General features: G+C 50.9%; 2 protein-coding genes across 4 annotated transcripts in view; both read right to left on the reverse strand.

Annotated features, from left to right (window-relative positions):
- Window positions 1–13: 13 nt before the first annotated feature.
- Window positions 14–9,454, reverse strand: ACAA1 (acetyl-CoA acyltransferase 1). Its single transcript, XM_077302678.1, has 12 exons — window positions 9,253–9,454; window positions 9,016–9,109; window positions 8,176–8,233; window positions 7,072–7,151; window positions 5,974–6,016; window positions 4,609–4,707; window positions 4,049–4,129; window positions 3,488–3,678; window positions 2,693–2,872; window positions 2,481–2,536; window positions 1,797–1,942; window positions 14–959 (listed from the first exon to the last, which is right to left on the reverse strand). Exons 1-12 carry the CDS (start codon window positions 9,418–9,420, stop codon window positions 884–886), a joined length of 1,272 nt encoding a protein of 423 aa, XP_077158793.1. The 5' UTR covers window positions 9,421–9,454; the 3' UTR covers window positions 14–883.
- Window positions 9,455–11,728: 2,274 nt separating this feature from the next.
- Window positions 11,729–18,224, reverse strand: part of LOC143820236 (mitogen-activated protein kinase kinase kinase 3-like) — a 70,878-nt gene continuing 64,382 nt past the window's right edge. For all 3 annotated transcript variants that reach the window (XM_077302792.1, XM_077302791.1, XM_077302793.1), the window contains exon 17: window positions 11,729–18,041. In XM_077302792.1, coding sequence (XP_077158907.1) covers window positions 17,813–18,041 — 229 coding nt within the window. In that variant the 3' untranslated portion in view covers window positions 11,729–17,812. The remainder of the gene's footprint in view (window positions 18,042–18,224) is intronic.

The raw sequence follows: 18,224 nt of genomic DNA on the forward strand, positions 1-18,224 counted from the left end.
AAGACCAACGGACTGAAGTGGCTCAGATTTAGGTTTAATTAGTTTCAAAGGTGCAAAGTTAGCGGGTACAAAATTCTTTAAATCAGTTCAGACCCAGAACCCTGCAATGGCCAGGGACGGTTCGGAGGTGACCAACCCAGACTGCGCCCACAATAAGCTCTGGAGACGCTGACCTGTTTCCCCCACCCAGAAGTCACTCTGAATGCTGCTTCCCAAAGCAAAGCGAACCCTCAGCCCTCCTCCCCCTCCCCACCACCTCTCTCAGTGTGCTGTTTCAGAAAGGGATTTTTCTGCAAGAGAGACCCCTAATTGTTAAGCTGACTTCTTGCACAGATCAGCCTGGGGAAAGCAGAAGGGCCCTGCAGACCCCCCCCCCCCCATGTCGATCAGACACAAGTCCGTACCAAAGATCACTTCCCATTAGAAAATTCATTTATTGGCCTTATTTCTATCCTTTGTCCCCATTGGGGGCCCAGAACAGCTGACGTCCCTCCCTTCTCCTGCGTTTTAGCCTTACAACACCCCCATGAGAAAGGAACTCTGAGAGCAGAGATTGGCCCAAGGTCACCCAGCAAGCTTCCACGGCACAATCGGCATTCAAATCTGGCTTTCCCAGATCCTAGTCTGACGCAAGAGAAGTTATAGGCCCATCCCCAGCCCAAGACATTGAGGTCCACAGGACAAGATTCTTCAGGAAAACGAAGGGACGGGCAGCATGACCGCCCGTCCGACGGGAACTGGGCTGTGAATCACCAAGAGCGGAAAGGCAGGGCTAGAAGGGTGCTGTGGGCCATGTTCCGCCCACAGGCCGTAGCATCTTTTCATTGGCTGGATTCCTGAAGCCAGGGCACCGGGCCCTTCTGGGAACAAGGCCCCTGCATGGTCAGTTGCCCGGGTACTCAAACACCGCCGCAGCTCCCATGCCGGTCCCAATGCACATGGAGACCACCCCGTAGCCTCTGCGACAGGAGAGAAAGGAGGGACGTCAAACTCAGGTCTGGGATTACTTTTGGGGCTTTGTCAATTAAATGAATGCAGCTCAGACGAAAGGAGGACGATGGGGCACCCCTGAAGCTGGCCGTAAAGCAGGCTATCGGGAAACCCTGGGGTTCCTTGAGGGCCCAGGAAGTTTCAGAAATGGGTGGGAATTTGTTGAACATTTATGGGGTGATATGACTGTTTATGGTCACGTGGACCCACCCACCCCTCCTCAAATGGCCAATGATGGGCCTGGAGGGGGTGGGAAGGGGAGGGGCCCAGGTGGCTCTGCTTCCCATCCCTATTCTGTATGACTGCACCACTTCTGGAGAATCTCAAAGCCTCGGTTTCTCAAGGGTAAAAAAGTTGAGGAAGCCTGCTGTAAAGATACAGATGACCCATGTGCAGGTGATTATTCGTCAGAGGCGGTCCTAAGACTGCCGGGCAAGGGGCATTGGAGGTGGTTTGCCATGGCCTGCCTCCTTCAGCCTGAGAGTAACGCGACAGGGCCCAAGCTGCCCCAGCAGGAATCATGGCCCAAGTGGGGATTCGAACCTGGATTTCCCAGGTCCCAGTATGGCACTTTAGCCATGACACCACACTGGCTCTCGCGCACAGGGTGTTTCTTCGCTTCCTCCAGAGCTCCCGTCTGGTGTAATGGTTAAGAGCTGTGGCCATGTTAGATTCCCCGCTCCCTCACATGTAGCCAGGAGGGGATGCCGCAGCAGAGAAACCGGGAAGCAATTTCTCTAGCTGCTCAGACCTCCCCGCAAGCGGACGCAAAGGACTGTGCGCTTTCTCGTTCCGCACACGCTCACCTCTTCCCCCTCCGCCTCAACTCGTGCAGCAGCGTGACGACCTGCCGAGCTCCGGTGCAGCCCAGCGGGTGCCCCAGGGCAATGGCGCCGCCCAGAGGATTGACCTTCGCCAGGGGGATGCCCAGCTTCTCCACGCAGTACACGGCCTGCAGGGACACCACAACGGAGAGCAGCGTCAGGAGCCTTCCTGGGTTGGAGCAGCAAGCATCTGGACCGATCGCAGACCTCACTTCTGATTGCCCCATGCAGCATTAGGGCTTCCCTTTAAATCTTAAGTGATACAGGTGTTTTGTAGACCTTCCGGGTCTCAGTGCAGGAAAGACCCTTGCCTGTATTTCCTGCATCCCGCAGGGGGTTGGACTAGATGGCCCTGGAGGTCCCTTCCAGCTCTAGGATTCCAAGTGCACAAAACAACACTGCATGCTCGCAAAAAGGGGCTGGAAGCTCGTTCGCCACCAGACCCGAGATCCTGAACGGCCCTTCTGCTTTATCGCCGCCATCAGAATGCTCTTATTTTGCTCTTCGATCCTTCTGCTGACTGCGTTTCAACGTTAAGTAATGGACAACAGGCCCGGTTCGGATGTACGTACAGCAGGAGGCTCACCCCGCTGTGACCGTTCGAGAGGGAAAATGGTGCCCCCTTCGGCTGAGGGCAGAAAGACCGACAGGGCAGGCGCTTCTCACCTGGCTGGCAAAGGCTTCGTTGATTTCAAAGATGTCGATATCCTTCACAGTCAAACCTGCAGGTGAGGCAGAGAGAAGAGAAGCAGGGTGGGCAATCTTGCGCTCAGGTTAAGGCCACAGCCAAGAACTCAGAGCTGCCTTGCCCACCCCGGGACCAAGGCTAAGATGGGCTGCATCTACGCCCCCCCCCCTTAAAGGAAGCCAGGCCTCACCAGCCTTTTCCAGGGCGACCGGGATGGCGTAGGCCGGCCCTATGCCCATGACGTCGGGCGGGACTCCAACCACGGCATACGACCTCAGCACACCCAGGACCGGAAGCCCCAGCTGGGATGCTCTGGCACGCCTGGCCAGGAGAACAGCCGCAGCACCGTCGCTCACCTGGCTGGAATTACCTGTAGGGAAAGATTGCATGCAATGGTCTATCGCAGGGGTAGTCAAACTGCGGCCCTCCAGATGTCCATGAACTACAATTCCCAGAAGCCCCTGCCAGCATTCGCTGGCAGGGGCTTCTGGGAATTGTAGTCCATGGACATCTGGAGGGCCGCAGTTTGACTACCCCTGGTCTATCGGGCCGGTTGACTGAAGGCCAAAGGGAGGCTGGGAAGGCAAAGGAAACGGTGCAGTTTGGCCGCTGCCCATCAGAAGAGAACCACCACGCAAACAAAATCCATCGGCGGGCTGGGGCAGATCAACCGGCTGCATGACTGAAGATGCTGGCAGAACCAGGAACAGTGGAGAGGTCGCAAGATTGGGGCTGCTGGTATCCGATGGGTACTTTAAGATAACCGACAAGCACAGAGGCTGCTGGGAGCTGCCCGTCTAACAAGCCCTTATGCCTCTGAGTCTGCTCGGAAGATATTGCCTTCTCCGCCCATCGTGTCCCCACCACCCCTACTGGCATCACCATGGCCAGTCCATGGCACACGGGAAACAAAACGGCGACAGCAAAGGGAAGCGGCTTCTCTGGGACCAGACGCGCTCGCAGCTTCGCCCCCGTCTCTCCTCACCGGCGGTGGTGGTGCCGTCCTCCTTGAAGGCCGGCTTCAGCTTGGCCAGCCCTTCCAGCGTGGTGCCCGGCCGGATCCCCTCGTCCTGGAGCACCGTGACCGTCTCCTCCTTGCCCTGGTCGTTTGTGACGGCGGTCGTTACGGGGACGATCTCGGCTTTAAACCACCCCATCTGCTGGGCCCGGGCTGCTCTGGAAGCACAGCATGAGAATAAGTTTTTATGTATATCTCACCCTTTCATAAAAACGTCTGAGCATCAGAGGGGGTCATGGGAATTGTAGTCCATGGACATCTGGAGAGCCGCAGGTTGGCCACCCTTGTGCTAGAAGAAGAGCTGGGTTTTTTACACCCCACTTTTCACTACCCAAAAGGTCCCAAAGCAGCTTACAAATACCTTTCCCCACAACAGATGCCCTGTGGGACTGAGAGAGCTCTAAGGAAACAGACTGGCCCAAGCCCAGCATGCGGAGAAGTCAGGAATCGTGTGCAAGACACTTCTCTGGACCTCCTCGTTGGCTAGGGCAGGGGTAGAGAACTGGGAAACAGAACACAATCCCTTACTTTTGCTGGGAGGCCAACGCAAACGCATCTTGCTTTTGCCGGGAGACACCGAACCTTTCCGCCACGTTCTCTGAAGTTATTCTGGAAAACAAGACCACCCCTCGCAAGGATTACTCAAGGGAACCACAGTGGCTCTTTGCCTCCCCAAGACACCAGCGGGAGACTCGCATATCTTCCAATGCTCTGGCAGTTTTCGAGCAAAAGGTGGGCTGAGACCAGGCTTTGGGGAAACGCTGGAAGTTTCTTGACAGCCCTGGGAGGGTTTCCTGAACGGGTGGGAGTGAATTTCACAAAACTCTGGCTGATCTAACACAACGCCTAACTCCTCTTCATTTTCAGCCACTCAAGGGTAGCCAGCAGTCTCACGCAATCCCGTGGAACAGGTTTCACTTAGCATAAAATCTACATTATCTGCAAATCAGGGCCGCGAGGCCAGGGCAGCGTCTCCCTCCTTCCACCCTCCTACCCCTTAATCTTTACCAGGATCTTCACAGGCCTTCATTTACTGAAGACAGAATTGGCATCGTGCCCCGTAAGGCTCCTATGGCGAGCAGACTTACCCCATGGGGATCAAGCAATCTCGGGCGTTGCTGTTCTCCATCATACGGGCGCTGACGTCCCCCGGATTGCCAACGCTGCGCAAGGACATGCTTTCAACTCTGGAGGAAGTAAAAGCAAGCGGGCATTTTCGTCAGGTTCACAGGGAGGCTTCAGGGTGTTCTGATGCAGACAGCTAGAAGACAGCAGCCCACTGCGTTGCAGAAATAAGAACACACCGCTTGAGTATTGGCTACACTGTCCAAGGGGCCAGGGTGACTCAGTGGCTGAAAAGGCAAATGGGATTTGGGGCTGTAAGTGTCCAGATCACACAAGGTGATGGTGCTGCTTTGCTCTGTTTAGATTTCACTTAGAATATTGTGTTCAATTTTGGGCACCACGATTGAAGAAGGATTTAGACCAGGGGTAGTCAAACTGCGGCCCTCCAGATGTCCATGGACTACAATTCCCAGGAGCCCCTGCCAGCGAATGGTGGCAGGGGCTCCTGGGAATTGTAGTCCATGGACATCTGGAGGGCTGCAGTTTGACTACCCCTGATTTAGACAAACTGGAGCACACCCCGAGGAGGGCAAAGACATGTTGATCTGAGTCACCATTTGGGCTTTTTCTAATTTTTGACATTCCATCTTGGGTGCACGTCTCAGCCTGCAGCTTTTGAGATGCGCAACAGAACGAGCACCCAGAAAGCTCAAGGGTGCTCGCCATAATTCTGTCCTGGATCCAGTAAGCCGTTCTGGACAGCTGGTTACGAAAAACAGGTTCCGTGTGCTGTAGAGAAAGCCCAGACCTGAAGGGGTCAAAGAGGCTTGTGTGATATTCCGCAATCCTCCTTCTGAGACAGCCCAGAGCTGCATCACTGTAAAACCCGGCTTCTGCAGGGCTCAGCAGAAAGGGAGCCATCACTGCCTGTGCTAAGAACTTTCACCTGCAGCGAGGCTAGAGTACAGGCCGAAGTTCGCAGCTGAGCAGTTTGGAATGTTAATATCTTCATACAGCTGTAAAAAGTGCGCTGAAATCTTTTCCAGGGCACAGGCTATTTGGCAACCCTTCTATTTTGTTGCACAACACAGGCTCAGAGCACGCTATTCGGGAGTCCCACAGCTCAACCACTGGGAGATTTCCAAGCCACGTTTCACAGCACATGGGGAATCACAGCAAGTCATTAAAAGCCTCTATACAGCAGCTGGACTGAAAAGCACACCCATTCATAGTTATCTTGTTGTTTTTTTAGGCACAGAGTTGCTCCAGTAGCAACTAGCCACTCTGGAACATATGCAGAGACCCTTATCAATGCGATAGGAGGGTAAAGGGAATAGCCAACAAGAGCACAAAATGGGAACCCCCCAAAATAAACGCTCCAAACTCACCCACACGCCAAGCCAATGTCGTAAGACCCATTTCGGATGCCTCCTGCACAAAGGAAAGAGCAAAGCAAGACTTGTCAGTCGACTCGAGTAGATTTCCTCCCTCACAGCTGGTCAGGGAGAAGGGAATCCACTTCCTGGGAAGTAAAGCAGCTTATTCTTTTTTGAAGACAATTGTCAAGAAGGAAGATTTGATTCCTTTGGCTGCATCTCCTAAAGAAGTGTCCCTGGACATATTTGGGGGGGGGGGGGACCTGGCCCCAATACTTGCAGCTCCATCCATCTATGGGCATAAATAATTAGGACTGAACTGCTAGGACAATTCTAAGTCCCAGGTTTGATCAAGATTTCCAAGAGCCATGCTGTTTGCTTACCACGATCGCACATATGTACAGTTTTACTCCATCCCTACCATTAAAAATGGATGCCTGAGAATCAGAGGTATTGTTGACTTTTAAATAAAAAATAAAGTAGCACCTGCAAGTCACATTCTGGAGCATGGGGGGATCAGCCTGGGTCCCTTGCCTCACAGCTGGTTGTTCCTTCTTCACCAGCAGTTCCTAGTTCTTTAAACTGCTCCTCTCCTGCCACCCCACCAGCTTCCCAGACTGTGCAGAACCTGAGCTAACGGATACGGATGCAATGCAAGCAAATTCCACACCTGTATTCCTGCACTAGATTTTTTGAGGGTTTAGAGGGTTACAGACTGCCATGGTTTTAAAAAAGTTTTTAGGAGTCTGTTTATTGTACATGGATGGATGTCCAGAATTGTTTTGAAGGGGTTTTAATGGGGCTTTTAATACGGACAGCTGTAACCTGCCATGAGCCAGTTTGGGAGTGGTGGGCAATAAGTCTAAACAATAAATAAATAAATAAAACATTAAGGAACACCAGACTGGATCCTAATAAACCTTGCCCGGCTTCCACGCTTACAACGCTGCTGTCGCAGCTGGATTTGGTTCAGGCCTGGTCTTTCGGGAGGCCAAAGGGAATTCCTTCCTACTTCAGTCCAACACCTGGTGGGATCCAACCCATTACAAGACGGAGGTGACCAAGGCTTTTTGCACCCAGACCGGGATACAGACGGGCCTCATACTTAACCGGCTATGTTGATCACTGCTTGCAATCCGGATGAACACTGCCTGTTGACACAGGATAGCGGAACGGTCTCCGGGATGCCACTGAAGGGGGGAAAAACAGACTATTTGTTAGGAAGGGAATGGAGCTGGAAAGCCACCGCAGGATTGCCCATTCAGGATCTAATTGGGTGATTCCGGGAATTTATTCTGCTGAGGATTTCTCGTTCAAATAATTTCTCTTACTGAGATACACAGGCTGCTTGATAATCCGCAGTTGTGCTTATCTGCCTAACTAATCTGCCACTAATCTGCCTAACGCCCTGGGTCCCACTGGGTCCCAGTAAGAGTTGAGCTGAGGCTCCTTTGCAGTTCTATCTTATTATTACTGCTGTTATCATGTTGGAGTTATTATTGCTGTATTGTTATTGCTGTCGTCACATGTGTTTCCTTATGTTATCTGTACCTGTTTCCTGTTCCCTGTAAACCGCCCTGAGCCTTCCAGGGAGGGCGGTATATAAATATAAATAAATAATACCTGAAGTCAATACAACTGCACACTGTTTTGGCTGGACAGAAAACTCTGCAAACCAGCCACTTCCACAGATATCCAGAAAGGGAAAGATTTTAGCCTTCCAGAATGCTACTATGTCCACGTTTCTTTGGCCATCACATTCTGACTCAATACATTTTCAGAACTCTTCCATGCCCACCACTCTCTGGCTACTATGCCACACTGGCTTCTTCTTAAAGACACAGCTGATCCTACACCATCCTCACAAGGAGGCCAAGCCCAAGTCCAGGGCTAAATGGTTAGACACACAGCACGCCCCGCCCCTCTGCTCTCCTGCCTTTGAATGATTGCCAAAGTTACCCAACACATCCCTTGCCCAAGAATCCAGCCCCAGCTCTCCCTCTGCCTGCTCCACAGCGTCCTGCAAGCTGTAACTACCACCAGACTGCCTGCTCCACCGCCCCGATGCGGGACAAAGTTCAAAGGAAACGGGACTCATGGGCAGCCCTCCAACCTCAAGCACGAGTCGGGAGGCTCAGAACGCCAGCCGCCAACAGGGCTGGGGAGAACAGAGCCGAGGATCGGGAGTCGAGTACGCCAAAGAGCAAAGTTCACCTGAGAAACTGTGCGATTCTTGCTGGTAGTGCACCTGCGCCGGGTTGAAGAACATTGCCTAAGTGCAAAAAGATTAATCCGCTGTGGTTAAAGATGAAACTTCAGGTCTCTCTAGAGTTCGTCAACCATTGTTGCTTTTGCACTTGCAAACAGGCCCCCCTGCACGGCACAATCCGGGACATTGGTTCAGGCTTACTCAAGTGACGTGTTTGTAGGACTGTAACTTAATGTACCTTCAGCAATGGGATTTTCTCTACTTTCATCTTCATGTCAAGCAGTCCTGCTGCTTGGCAAATAAAGCTGATGTTGGGGTTTCTGGGGTCGCTGGCAGAAGGGACAATGGGGCGGGGATGGGGCTTTAAAATGGTAAGGTAAAGGTAAAGGTATCCCCTGTGCAAGCACCGAGTCATGTCTGACCCTTGGGGTGACGCCCTCTAGCGTTTTCATGGCAGACTCAATACGGGGTGGTTTGCCAGTGCCTTCCCCAGTCATGACCGTTTACCCCCCAGCAGCAAGCTGGGTACTCAAAATGGTACTTTATTGTAATTGTATTATTGTAACAGTTTTTATAGAGTGCATTTGATCACTGTGAACTGCCCTGAGGCCACCTGGGGGGAGCGGCAGTACAGAAATTAAACGTTCATTCCTGTGCCGAAGGTGACCAGGTAGGGGCTGTGGATTTGGGATTCAGAAGGAGAGAAATCAGACCACAGCCTGTGCCCAGCCTGCAGGGACAGCGGGGGCCCAACAACAATGCTCTCATTTTGGCAATTTAGCGTAAAGGGGGTGGGAAGAGGGGGGGAAAGGTACAAGCTGGGCATCTCAAAGGGGGTCACTCACCCACACAGATATCCCCCACCTCCTCGGGCCTCAGCTGGACATCTCTCAAGACGGCTGTCATGACAGCAGCCAGAAGCTCATCCGGTGTAGTTTCCTGGAAGGGAGAGGCATTCTGGCTGCCTTATTCCTCTCCCACCCACCCCCTCCTTCAGCCAGCAGCTCTAAAGGAAGCCCGGCGTGGAGCTGGCATTCCGGGAGATTCTCCCGGTCCCACCGGGAGGCTGGTCCCCCGCTCACCTTGAGGCCGCCGCGCTTGGCCTTGCCGATGGGGGTCCTCCTCCCGTGGACGACCACCACATCGTCCGGGGCGTCCGGGGGCGCGTGGCCGGAGAGGGAGAGGCAGGGTCCAGCCTGGGGCAGCCCCCCGCCCCGAAGGTGCCCCAGCACCACCCGCACGCGCCGCATCCCCGCGCCCACTGGCCGGCCCCGCGCCAGGCACGCCGGGAAGCACGCCACGCCCCCTCCGCGCCCCGCCCCTCCCCTCGCAAGGCATCCTGGGGGGCGTAGTTCCCGCTCGGGAGCGCCTCGGAGGGGAATGCTAGCCACGTTTCATCCTGGGTGGAAATTGGCACGCGCATGCTCCCTTCTCCCCACTTGGTCTGGAGCCATAGGGCAGTTTTTGAGGCCAGGGGCAGCTGCAAGCCCAGCAGAGCTTAATTCTGCGCCCAGGCTTTTATGGGCATGCACCCTTCTTCCGAGTTGGCAGCAAACAAAGTTTGAGTCCCTGTAGACCAGGGGTAGTCAAACTGCGGCCCTCCAGATGTCCATGGACTACAATTCCCATGAGCCCCTGCCAGCATTCGCTGGCAGGGGCTCCTGGGAATTGTAGTCCATGGACATCTGGAGGGCCGCAGTTTGACTACCCCTGCTGTAGACCAACCTGAAATTCCAAGGGATCCCCGGGTCTCACCGGGAGGTTGGCGTCCCTATCCGGGGAGTTAATTTTTCCGTGTACTGAAGGGGCCCACGGATTTCTACAGCCTTATGTTTCCCCTGTGGGGCAAATAGCCTCCTCCAGGGCTGGTTCCAGTAGCAAAAATGGCGCAGAGAGAGCCCCGGACAGAATCTGTTCCCTGCGGGATATTTTTGCTTCAAAACGTTGGCCATTCCTTGCCTGGATTTAGCGCCGTCTTCGGTGCCTTGTCCGAAGTGCAATTCCCCGTTTGTCCTAAAGGTGGAGCTATACCCACACTCCTATGTAGCATTCAACCTCCCGGTGGGACCTGGAGATCCCCTGGAGCGTCAGCTCATCTCCAGGCTACAGAGTTAAGTTCCCCTGGAGAAAATGGATGCTTTGGAGGGTGGGCTCTCAGGCATTGTAGCCCACTGAGGACTCTGTCCTCCGTAGACAAGATACCCAAATATCAAGAGTATCCCCCCCAATCTCTCACTGGTGGTCAGGGGGGACGTGGGAACCCTACTTCCCCCCCCCCAGCAATGGGGTCTTTCCACGATGCAATCTTTGCCCCCTTGAATCCCTGCCAAAGGAGTTCCAGTATCTGATTCTTAAGCAAAGCGGTCTTGAAAGCCTTAAAACCTTAAAATTAGATCAATCAGCTTGTCCAAGAAAAACTGGGTACAGTAAGAGAAAGGAAGTTGTACATGAGATGCAGGCAGGAGAACCAAGAATGGGGAAGCTGGCAGGCCGTGGTTCACCAGGGTAGGAGGAAGCGGACAGGACTTGCGCAGATCTTATTACCGGATTTCAAGAGGGTAATTTCTGCTTACGCAGTGATCGGGGAGATGAGTCAAAACAGGATCCTGGCAGCCGTGTAAAGACTGAAAAGAAACTATTCCAGAATAAGCTGCTGTGAGACTGAGGTCACGTCATCCAATGGATGAGATGTACATTTGTTAGGCCGATTTCTAGACCCAGCAGAAGGGGGGAGAGGTGAAAAGCAAGTTCAAAACAAGACCCAACCCAAAGGGTAAAATCAGAGTGAGCGTGAGAAACGTCCACAATTGTTGTCCGATAGGCCAAGTGGAGTTAAAACATATCCTAGCCCCCATCAATTCTACCCCATACTGCTTTGGTTTATCCTCAGATTTCTGCACACACCTTTGTCCCTATTGTTTTCTTATTGTCCCCTCTCCCCCACTTTTTTAAGACCACTTTTACCCCCAACCTTTTTTCTGGAAGCCAATTGTGAGGCACTTTCCCACCTGTGCATAACGTTTCTGTCAGTTTTCTTTGTCCTCCCCTCTTTTTATGATCATAGTCAAACCAACCTGAAGATGAGTGTTTCTGTCTCTCTCCTTTAAAAAAAAGGCATTGAAATGTCAATATATCGATAAAGCATTTTAGCGATATGCTCAGCAGGTCCTCTGAATTTCCAGCTTCAGTTTTTTTTAAAGCTTATAGCCTCTTCTCTCACAGAGATATTTGAGGAACTTTAAAAAGACCCAAAATCTACAGGGATTTGAACCTGGGTCTCCCAAATCTATAAGCAAGCTGTCTGAGCAGCAATAATACAGGATTAACAGGCAAACTTGGAACACTTCCCCCATCCCGACTAATACCTTGAACAAACAGCATTTTCTGATGCAAATAAACCATGAATACCCACCAGGTTTATGTGCTCCGCTTACAATATTGTGAACCGTTCCCTTTTTTCTAATTTTGCGCACCATAAAACTAGACAGGGTTTGGAGCAGTGCCAGGAATTATAATGCCATCAGCAGTTTGTCAAAAATAAGACAGGGGGCCACATAATACCACAAAATTTAAAAATATTTTATTTCATGCATTTGGGGGGACAGGGGAAGCATTTACAGCATTTAACAAAGTACATTCAACAATACGTCCCATTTGCCAAAAGAGCAGTGTCTCCCCCCTATGGTCAAATCCTTTCTAGAGTTGTAATAATTTACAATATTTAAAATTATTCACGCCCTAGACGGCATGAACACATCACTAGGATACAGAGCTTTCAACAGTGGTCTTTATATTATGATAAGGGGTTGGAAGAGGGCTACTTTCAGAGATCCAGAATTCAGCACACAACCTATGCTTCGTTCATGGTACAATCTAGAACAGTGTATAACATTTGCTCTTAGTTCTTTGTTGTGGAAGTGAAAGTGACCCTTTGGTTTTCTTTGCAGATAGGTACTAGGTCTTTCGGATTGGTGTTCACATGTTCCTAAGAGAACTGTCTAAAGTTGTGAACAATGCTCACATTTATTTATTTATTAGATTTCTATAAATGACCAAGTGTAAGCGACCTTGTGGCCCGAGGCGCAGATTCCCAACTTTTTACAGCTTGCGGGCTCCTTTGGAATTCTGACACAGGTTGGTGGACATAACCATGAAATGGCCGTCATGGGAGGTGGAGCCAACCATGAAATGGCCGTCATGGGAGGTGGAGCCAACCATGAAATGGCCGTCATGGGAGGTGGAGCCAACCATGAAATGGCCGTCATGGGAGGTGAAGCCAACCATGAAATGGCCACCATGGGAGGTGGAGCCAACCATGAAATGGACACCATGGGAGGTGGAGCCAACCATGAAATGGCCACCATGGGAGGTGGAGCCAACCATGAAATGGCTGCCATGGAAGTGGAGCCAACCACAACATGTCCAGGAGTGTAACTAATAATAACTCCTCAGCATTACAGTTTTAAGATGCCTCCAGTGACCAATCAGAAGCCCTGCTTGGAAACAGGCCCATTTAACACTGCCCACTTTTAAAAACAACTTCAGTGAGCACCAGAAATGGTGCTGGCAGGCACTACAGCATGATTTGGGGGATCCCGACCAAAGGCCTCTGTCAGCTGACACAACAGAAAATAATGCCTGGATAGTTTAAATTAACATCCAGCACCGACTTTGGCTTCTGTCCTCAGCAAAGCCCTTTTCCACCCTAAGAAGCCCGTCTTTCCACCACTGGTCTGTTTTGTCACTGGTCTCAAGGGATGGCCAAATTGTGTCATATGGACTACGATCCCCATGAGCCTCTGCCAATTTGTAGTCCATGGGCATCTGGAGAGCCACCTTTGGCCACCCCTGGCTTAGCGGAAGAGTCCACCCTCTCTTAGCAGGAGGGGGAAAGTCTTTGGTTTCAGCGGTCGTGTCTAGAGCCCTGGACTGACCAGATTCTTGGTAGTGTGGACATCTGTTTCCTGGTCAGAACAACTAATCTTTGTTTCTAAAAATATATATATTACAATATGTACATATCCTGTCATAAGTGTCCACCAGATTTAAATAGAAATTGCAAGAGCAGTCTGGGCTTTGGTAGGAGAAAGGGAGGCACCCCCATTTCAAGTTTCAGAACTTAATATGCGATTTCTGATAAAGCTTATATTAATAACTGGCTCTAGGATTCCCTCCAATTGATTTTTTAAAAATCTGTATAGCTGCCTCTGCAGACTCTGATGGGAGGTTTGAGTCCAGACACAAAGTGCACCCCTTTCAAGGACTGTCTTTCTGAGAATCAAAGCATGGTGGGTGGGTAATAAAGACTACATATTTTCTTTACCAGATAAATTTAAACCTCTCATACTAACTGCACTGAAGGGGGACGGGACTAATTTCCTCTAAAGGGAGAATCCGGCTTGGCAGTAGCTGGAACACTTGATCTTCCAAGACTGAATTCTACAGAGAATTTCCACAAATGGTGGCAGGGCAGTTTTTGGATTCCTCCATCCTACTACAGACATCTAACTCCCCATTGTGCTGTTTTTAGGAGCCCCCTTGCTCATCCCCATCCCCTGGGATCGACATTTGGGGGATGAGTTTAGGCTTCAGAAGGAGGTGGTGACATGAGGACGTTCCACCAATGGAAATTCCTCCTGTCAGCCGAGGTTCGCTGTGGGATCCAAGCCGTAAACCAGTTTTAGATATTACAATGAAAACATGAACAGCATGAAAACGTGAACACTCTTTGGGCTTTGCCCTTATGTTTGAAAGGTCCCAGGGGCCACTGAGGCAATGGACTAGACGTCCTTTTCAACTTCATGGATCTACCAGCATGTCCCCCTTGATTGGGCATTCCTGTTGCTTCAGGGTTGGTTTTTTCCTGTGCTGCTTCTGTTTGGCGCCATCTAGTGGCCCATTCGATCATACATGGCTTTATGTTGGCCATAAACCTGTCATTTATATTTGCAGGGAGATAATGTTGGACATAAAACAGTATAGTATCGAATCAACCACAAGGAGAGGAAAAAACAACCAAAGCAAGAAGGGCTTGCAAAGTGGCACCTTTCCACCAAGTACACTTTAGACTAAGGTCCTATTGTACGGAATTTTTAATCCTTAAAACTCTTGTGAGCCGTCCCGAGACCATTTGGAGAGGGGCAGCCTATAAGCCCAAATAAAAATAAATAAAAATAAGAGAAGCCTCAAGAAAAATCAGAATGCAAAAAAGTCCCTAACCTAGGATTTTAAACCAATTTTCCAAATGTTTTTAACTGTCATGGCTCCAAACTAAATCCCTGAAACTGTTGTTCTCAGGTTAAGAATACAGCACTGTATTCGGAGGCAGGGGTGAGCTAAAATTCTCAAGAGGAAGCTGTAATTTGGGACCAGTTTAAATCCAAAGGGCAGACAGGCACAAGAAGAATGCTCCAAATTCGGGAGGGCGGGCTCATCTATAGAGTTCAAGGATATTCAGTGTCACTCTTGAACCCTGTTCCTCTGCAAGGAAAACAAAATACACAACCCATGTACACAAAAACACAGAATCAGATTGCAGTGTTTGTGAAAAGCACAGCATTTCCACGATGCTGACAGGGACTGACCCTCCTGATATAATATATAGCTTTCTTTAAAAAAAAAAGCAGCAAAAAAAAAAAACTGTACAAGGGACTTTCTTTGGCCCAGTTCTGTTTGGTAGACCCAAATCTCCACAAAGGGGGTTGACAAATTAGAAACCAAGGCACCTGAGGAATAATTCACATCTATTTACATATAAACAGAGAAAGGGGGGAATAATTTCATCTGGCCAGGGGCCTTGAAACAGAAGGACCCTCTCTGCAAGGAACCACCAGGTCTTACTAGCTTCATAAAACTCGAGATAGACCAGCAAAGGAGAGGACGGGATTTTACAAAACACAGATGAAGTGAACATGACAAAAGGTGAGTCCTGGATTTAACAGCCACCCCAAAGCCATTTTAGCTCCTCCTCTGTGGACTCGTTCTAGGGGTCAATCAAGGGCAGAAGTAAGGGGGTTGGTGGGTGTAAAGTGCCATCAAGTCGACTTCTGGTGACCTCAGGAAGGGACTTTCAAGGCAAGGGGGAAACAGAGTTGGTTAGCCATGGGCTTCCTCTGCAGAGACTTCCTTGGTGGTCTCCCACCCTACTTAGAGTCTGAGATCCGAGGAGCTTGGCCTATTGTATGCCATCTTTAGAAGAAGAGTCGGTTTGTATACTCCGCTTTTCACTACTTGAAGGAGTCTCAAAGCAGCTTACGATCGATCTCCCCGCATCCTCCGTCCCCTGCGAGAGAGGTGGGGCTGAGAGAGCTCTGAGAGAACTGTGACGAGCCTAAGGTCTCCCAGCCGGCTGCATGTGGAGGAGGAGTGGGGAATCAAGCGCAGTTCCCCAGATTAAAGGCTGCCATTCAACCACTACACCACGCTAGATCTCATACGCAAGGGGGCTAGAGGGGTGGGGGTCAAACCCTCAATGGTCCAGGGAGGGGGCTTTGACTTTCTGCTAGCATTCCACCGATCTGTATCCAGTAAAAGGCACAAGGCAAAAATAATAATAATAATAATGCAAAAAGAGCAAAACATATCCCAAAAAGCACATGTTTGCTTAAACTGCACAGTTTATTTTGGTCACAAATCTGGGGTGGAATCCAGAAGGGGGGGGGGGGAGGAGAGGACCTGGTATAGCTGAATGACCCTCCCAAGATTTATCTCAATGGGCATTTAGCAATGTCCGTCAACCCAGGGGCAGATGAACCTAGTTTGCCCTGATTGGCTGGTGGGAATGCGGCTCCCTTCCTTCCCGGAACAAAATGTGTAACATGATGGTGTCCACTGAAGGGCCACTGAAAAGACGATCCACGCAGGGACTTAATGCTGTTATATCGACATCACCCAGGGCCGCTCCAAGTTACTCCGTTCTCCCGAGCAGAAAGGGCCACTTCCTCCTGTAGGACTATGTGGAGCCCTGTGGAGCTAGCAACACCCCGGGGGCCCAGCTGGCTGTAGCACGGATCTGGAAACTGGAGACAGGAGTAGGCCAAAGAGGCAATCTCCTCCTACAGAGCTGGCAAACCAGAGCCAGGCTTGAGTGGGATTCTGGGGTCTGCTGGTAAGGGGAAAACTCACCAGTTGCAGGAGGGTGGCTTAAACCTGTTGTTGGCAGTGCCCCTTCTGGTGTGCACAGGAAGTGACATCATATTGCCTGTGTCATGGCAACATTCTGGCATTTGGGCAAAAACTCTATGGTAAGAATGGCTTCAACCATACCGTTTTTGCTCAGATACCAGAGCATGCAATGTGGTCACTGTGAGTACACACCGGAAGTGACATCACTGTGTCACTGGTGACAGTGGTCTAGGCCCCCAGCCACCAGTATGGCAGTAAGAGGAGGTGCTGGGCGATCTCCCGCCCGGATGTGGGGGCCGGCAGCTCTACCTTAGTAACTGTGCTGGTTGCAGCCTGCCAGAAACATGTGGTTTTGCAAGGTATGCCTCATTCCGTAAGGACCCCAGGCAAAGAAGCACTCTGCATAGCTTCAGAGCTCAGTCCTGGACGCTTACGGTGGGTTTGGCACTGCCCCCTGCTGGTCAGAGGTCAGAATGACAGGCTGCAGAGAAGGCCATGATCCGACCAGTTTGGAAAACCAGAGTCAACCAGGTGCTACGGAGGCACAGAGAGATTGGCAGACCTGCTGATTTCCCTCAGCCCGGGCACACGGTCATCCAGCTCTCCTGCACCGTCAGAGCAACTCCGGCCGCTGAGATGCACTCAACCTCAGCGCCTGCACAGAGGGAGACCGGCGAGTGTCTCCGTTACGGGGGAGTTCTAACAACAGATTAAACGAAGATTTCTGTTGTGGGTTATATATATATATATATATATACACACATAAAATCAATACTAATTGGGGCCAAGAGAGGGATAGATGGCCTCAGTGGGACCCATAAGGTCTACCTTTCTAGAATGTTCCGTTCAACCGAATCCATTTGCAGTTGAGTCTCTGGCGTAGCCGTTGCTTGGAGAATAATGGCTGCCTATGATATCCAAGCAGCTCTCTTTGCTCTCCCGCTTCCAATGGGTAGCCAGAGATACTTCTATGTGCCCTGGACTCCCTACAGTTTCTCTTCCGATGTCATGCTGGGTCCCCTTTTAACACCCTTCCTTCCGTCATCAAGGACGAAGCTTGGCTCTCTGGAGCACATTGCCCATTTTGCCCCTCAGAAGAAAGGTGACCAGGGTGGGCTGACAAGATGGCGGCTAACTTCCTTCATTTTGTTCCTCAGCGGCTGGTCAGATTCAGGAGGCCTTCCTGAGAAAGCCACGCCAAGCAGACAGTCCGACGGTGGCCTCAAGGCAGCTTATCCTAGTGCAAAAGTCATCAGTTTAGTTCCCCAAATCCTTCCGTCTCAAAGACTCATCAGTTTCCAAAGCCAAGATGGCCGTTAAGTGCAGCTCAGGAAAAGACAAGATGGCTGCCTCTTGTCCAGTAAGGCTTGATTGGCAACAACGCAGCATGTTTGGGGGTGGCCCAATGAGGCGATTGAGGCTGAATTTAGATGGGTGTCGACGTTTTTTCTTTGCTCACCCTCCACAGTTCTTGTGTGGACCTTTGGCTTTTGCCTTTCCTCACGCGGGGAAGCCCGACTAAAGGCTGAAGTTCACAAAGGAATGCCTCAGGATTTCTTCCGCGGTGGGCCTCCGCTTCTCTTCCACAAAGATTATCTTGAGGAAATTGCGGCAGCAGTCCGAGACGCCGTCTGGGAGCTGAGGCTTAGTGGGTTGCGTCGCGATCTTGAAAATGGCGGCCATCGCCTCAAATTCCGCCCAGGGTGGCTTTTCCGTCAACATCTCTACCACAGTGCAGCCGACGCTCCTGAGGTAGACGAGGAGGCGGGAAAAACAATTAGGAAAAATGTAAGGTGTCCTATTCACAGTTCTTACAATAGCCTCTAGGCTGCTTTTCAACGTACAAAGTAACGTACTGCTCTTTTCTCTTTGGGCGTTTTTTTAAACAATTGCCCTGTGAGGTAGTTTAGTCTGAGGGGGAAACAATTTC

The sequence above is a fragment of the Paroedura picta genome, chromosome 11 (genome assembly GCF_049243985.1).
Source record: "Paroedura picta isolate Pp20150507F chromosome 11, Ppicta_v3.0, whole genome shotgun sequence".
NCBI classification, from domain to species: Eukaryota; Metazoa; Chordata; class Lepidosauria; order Squamata; family Gekkonidae; genus Paroedura; species Paroedura picta.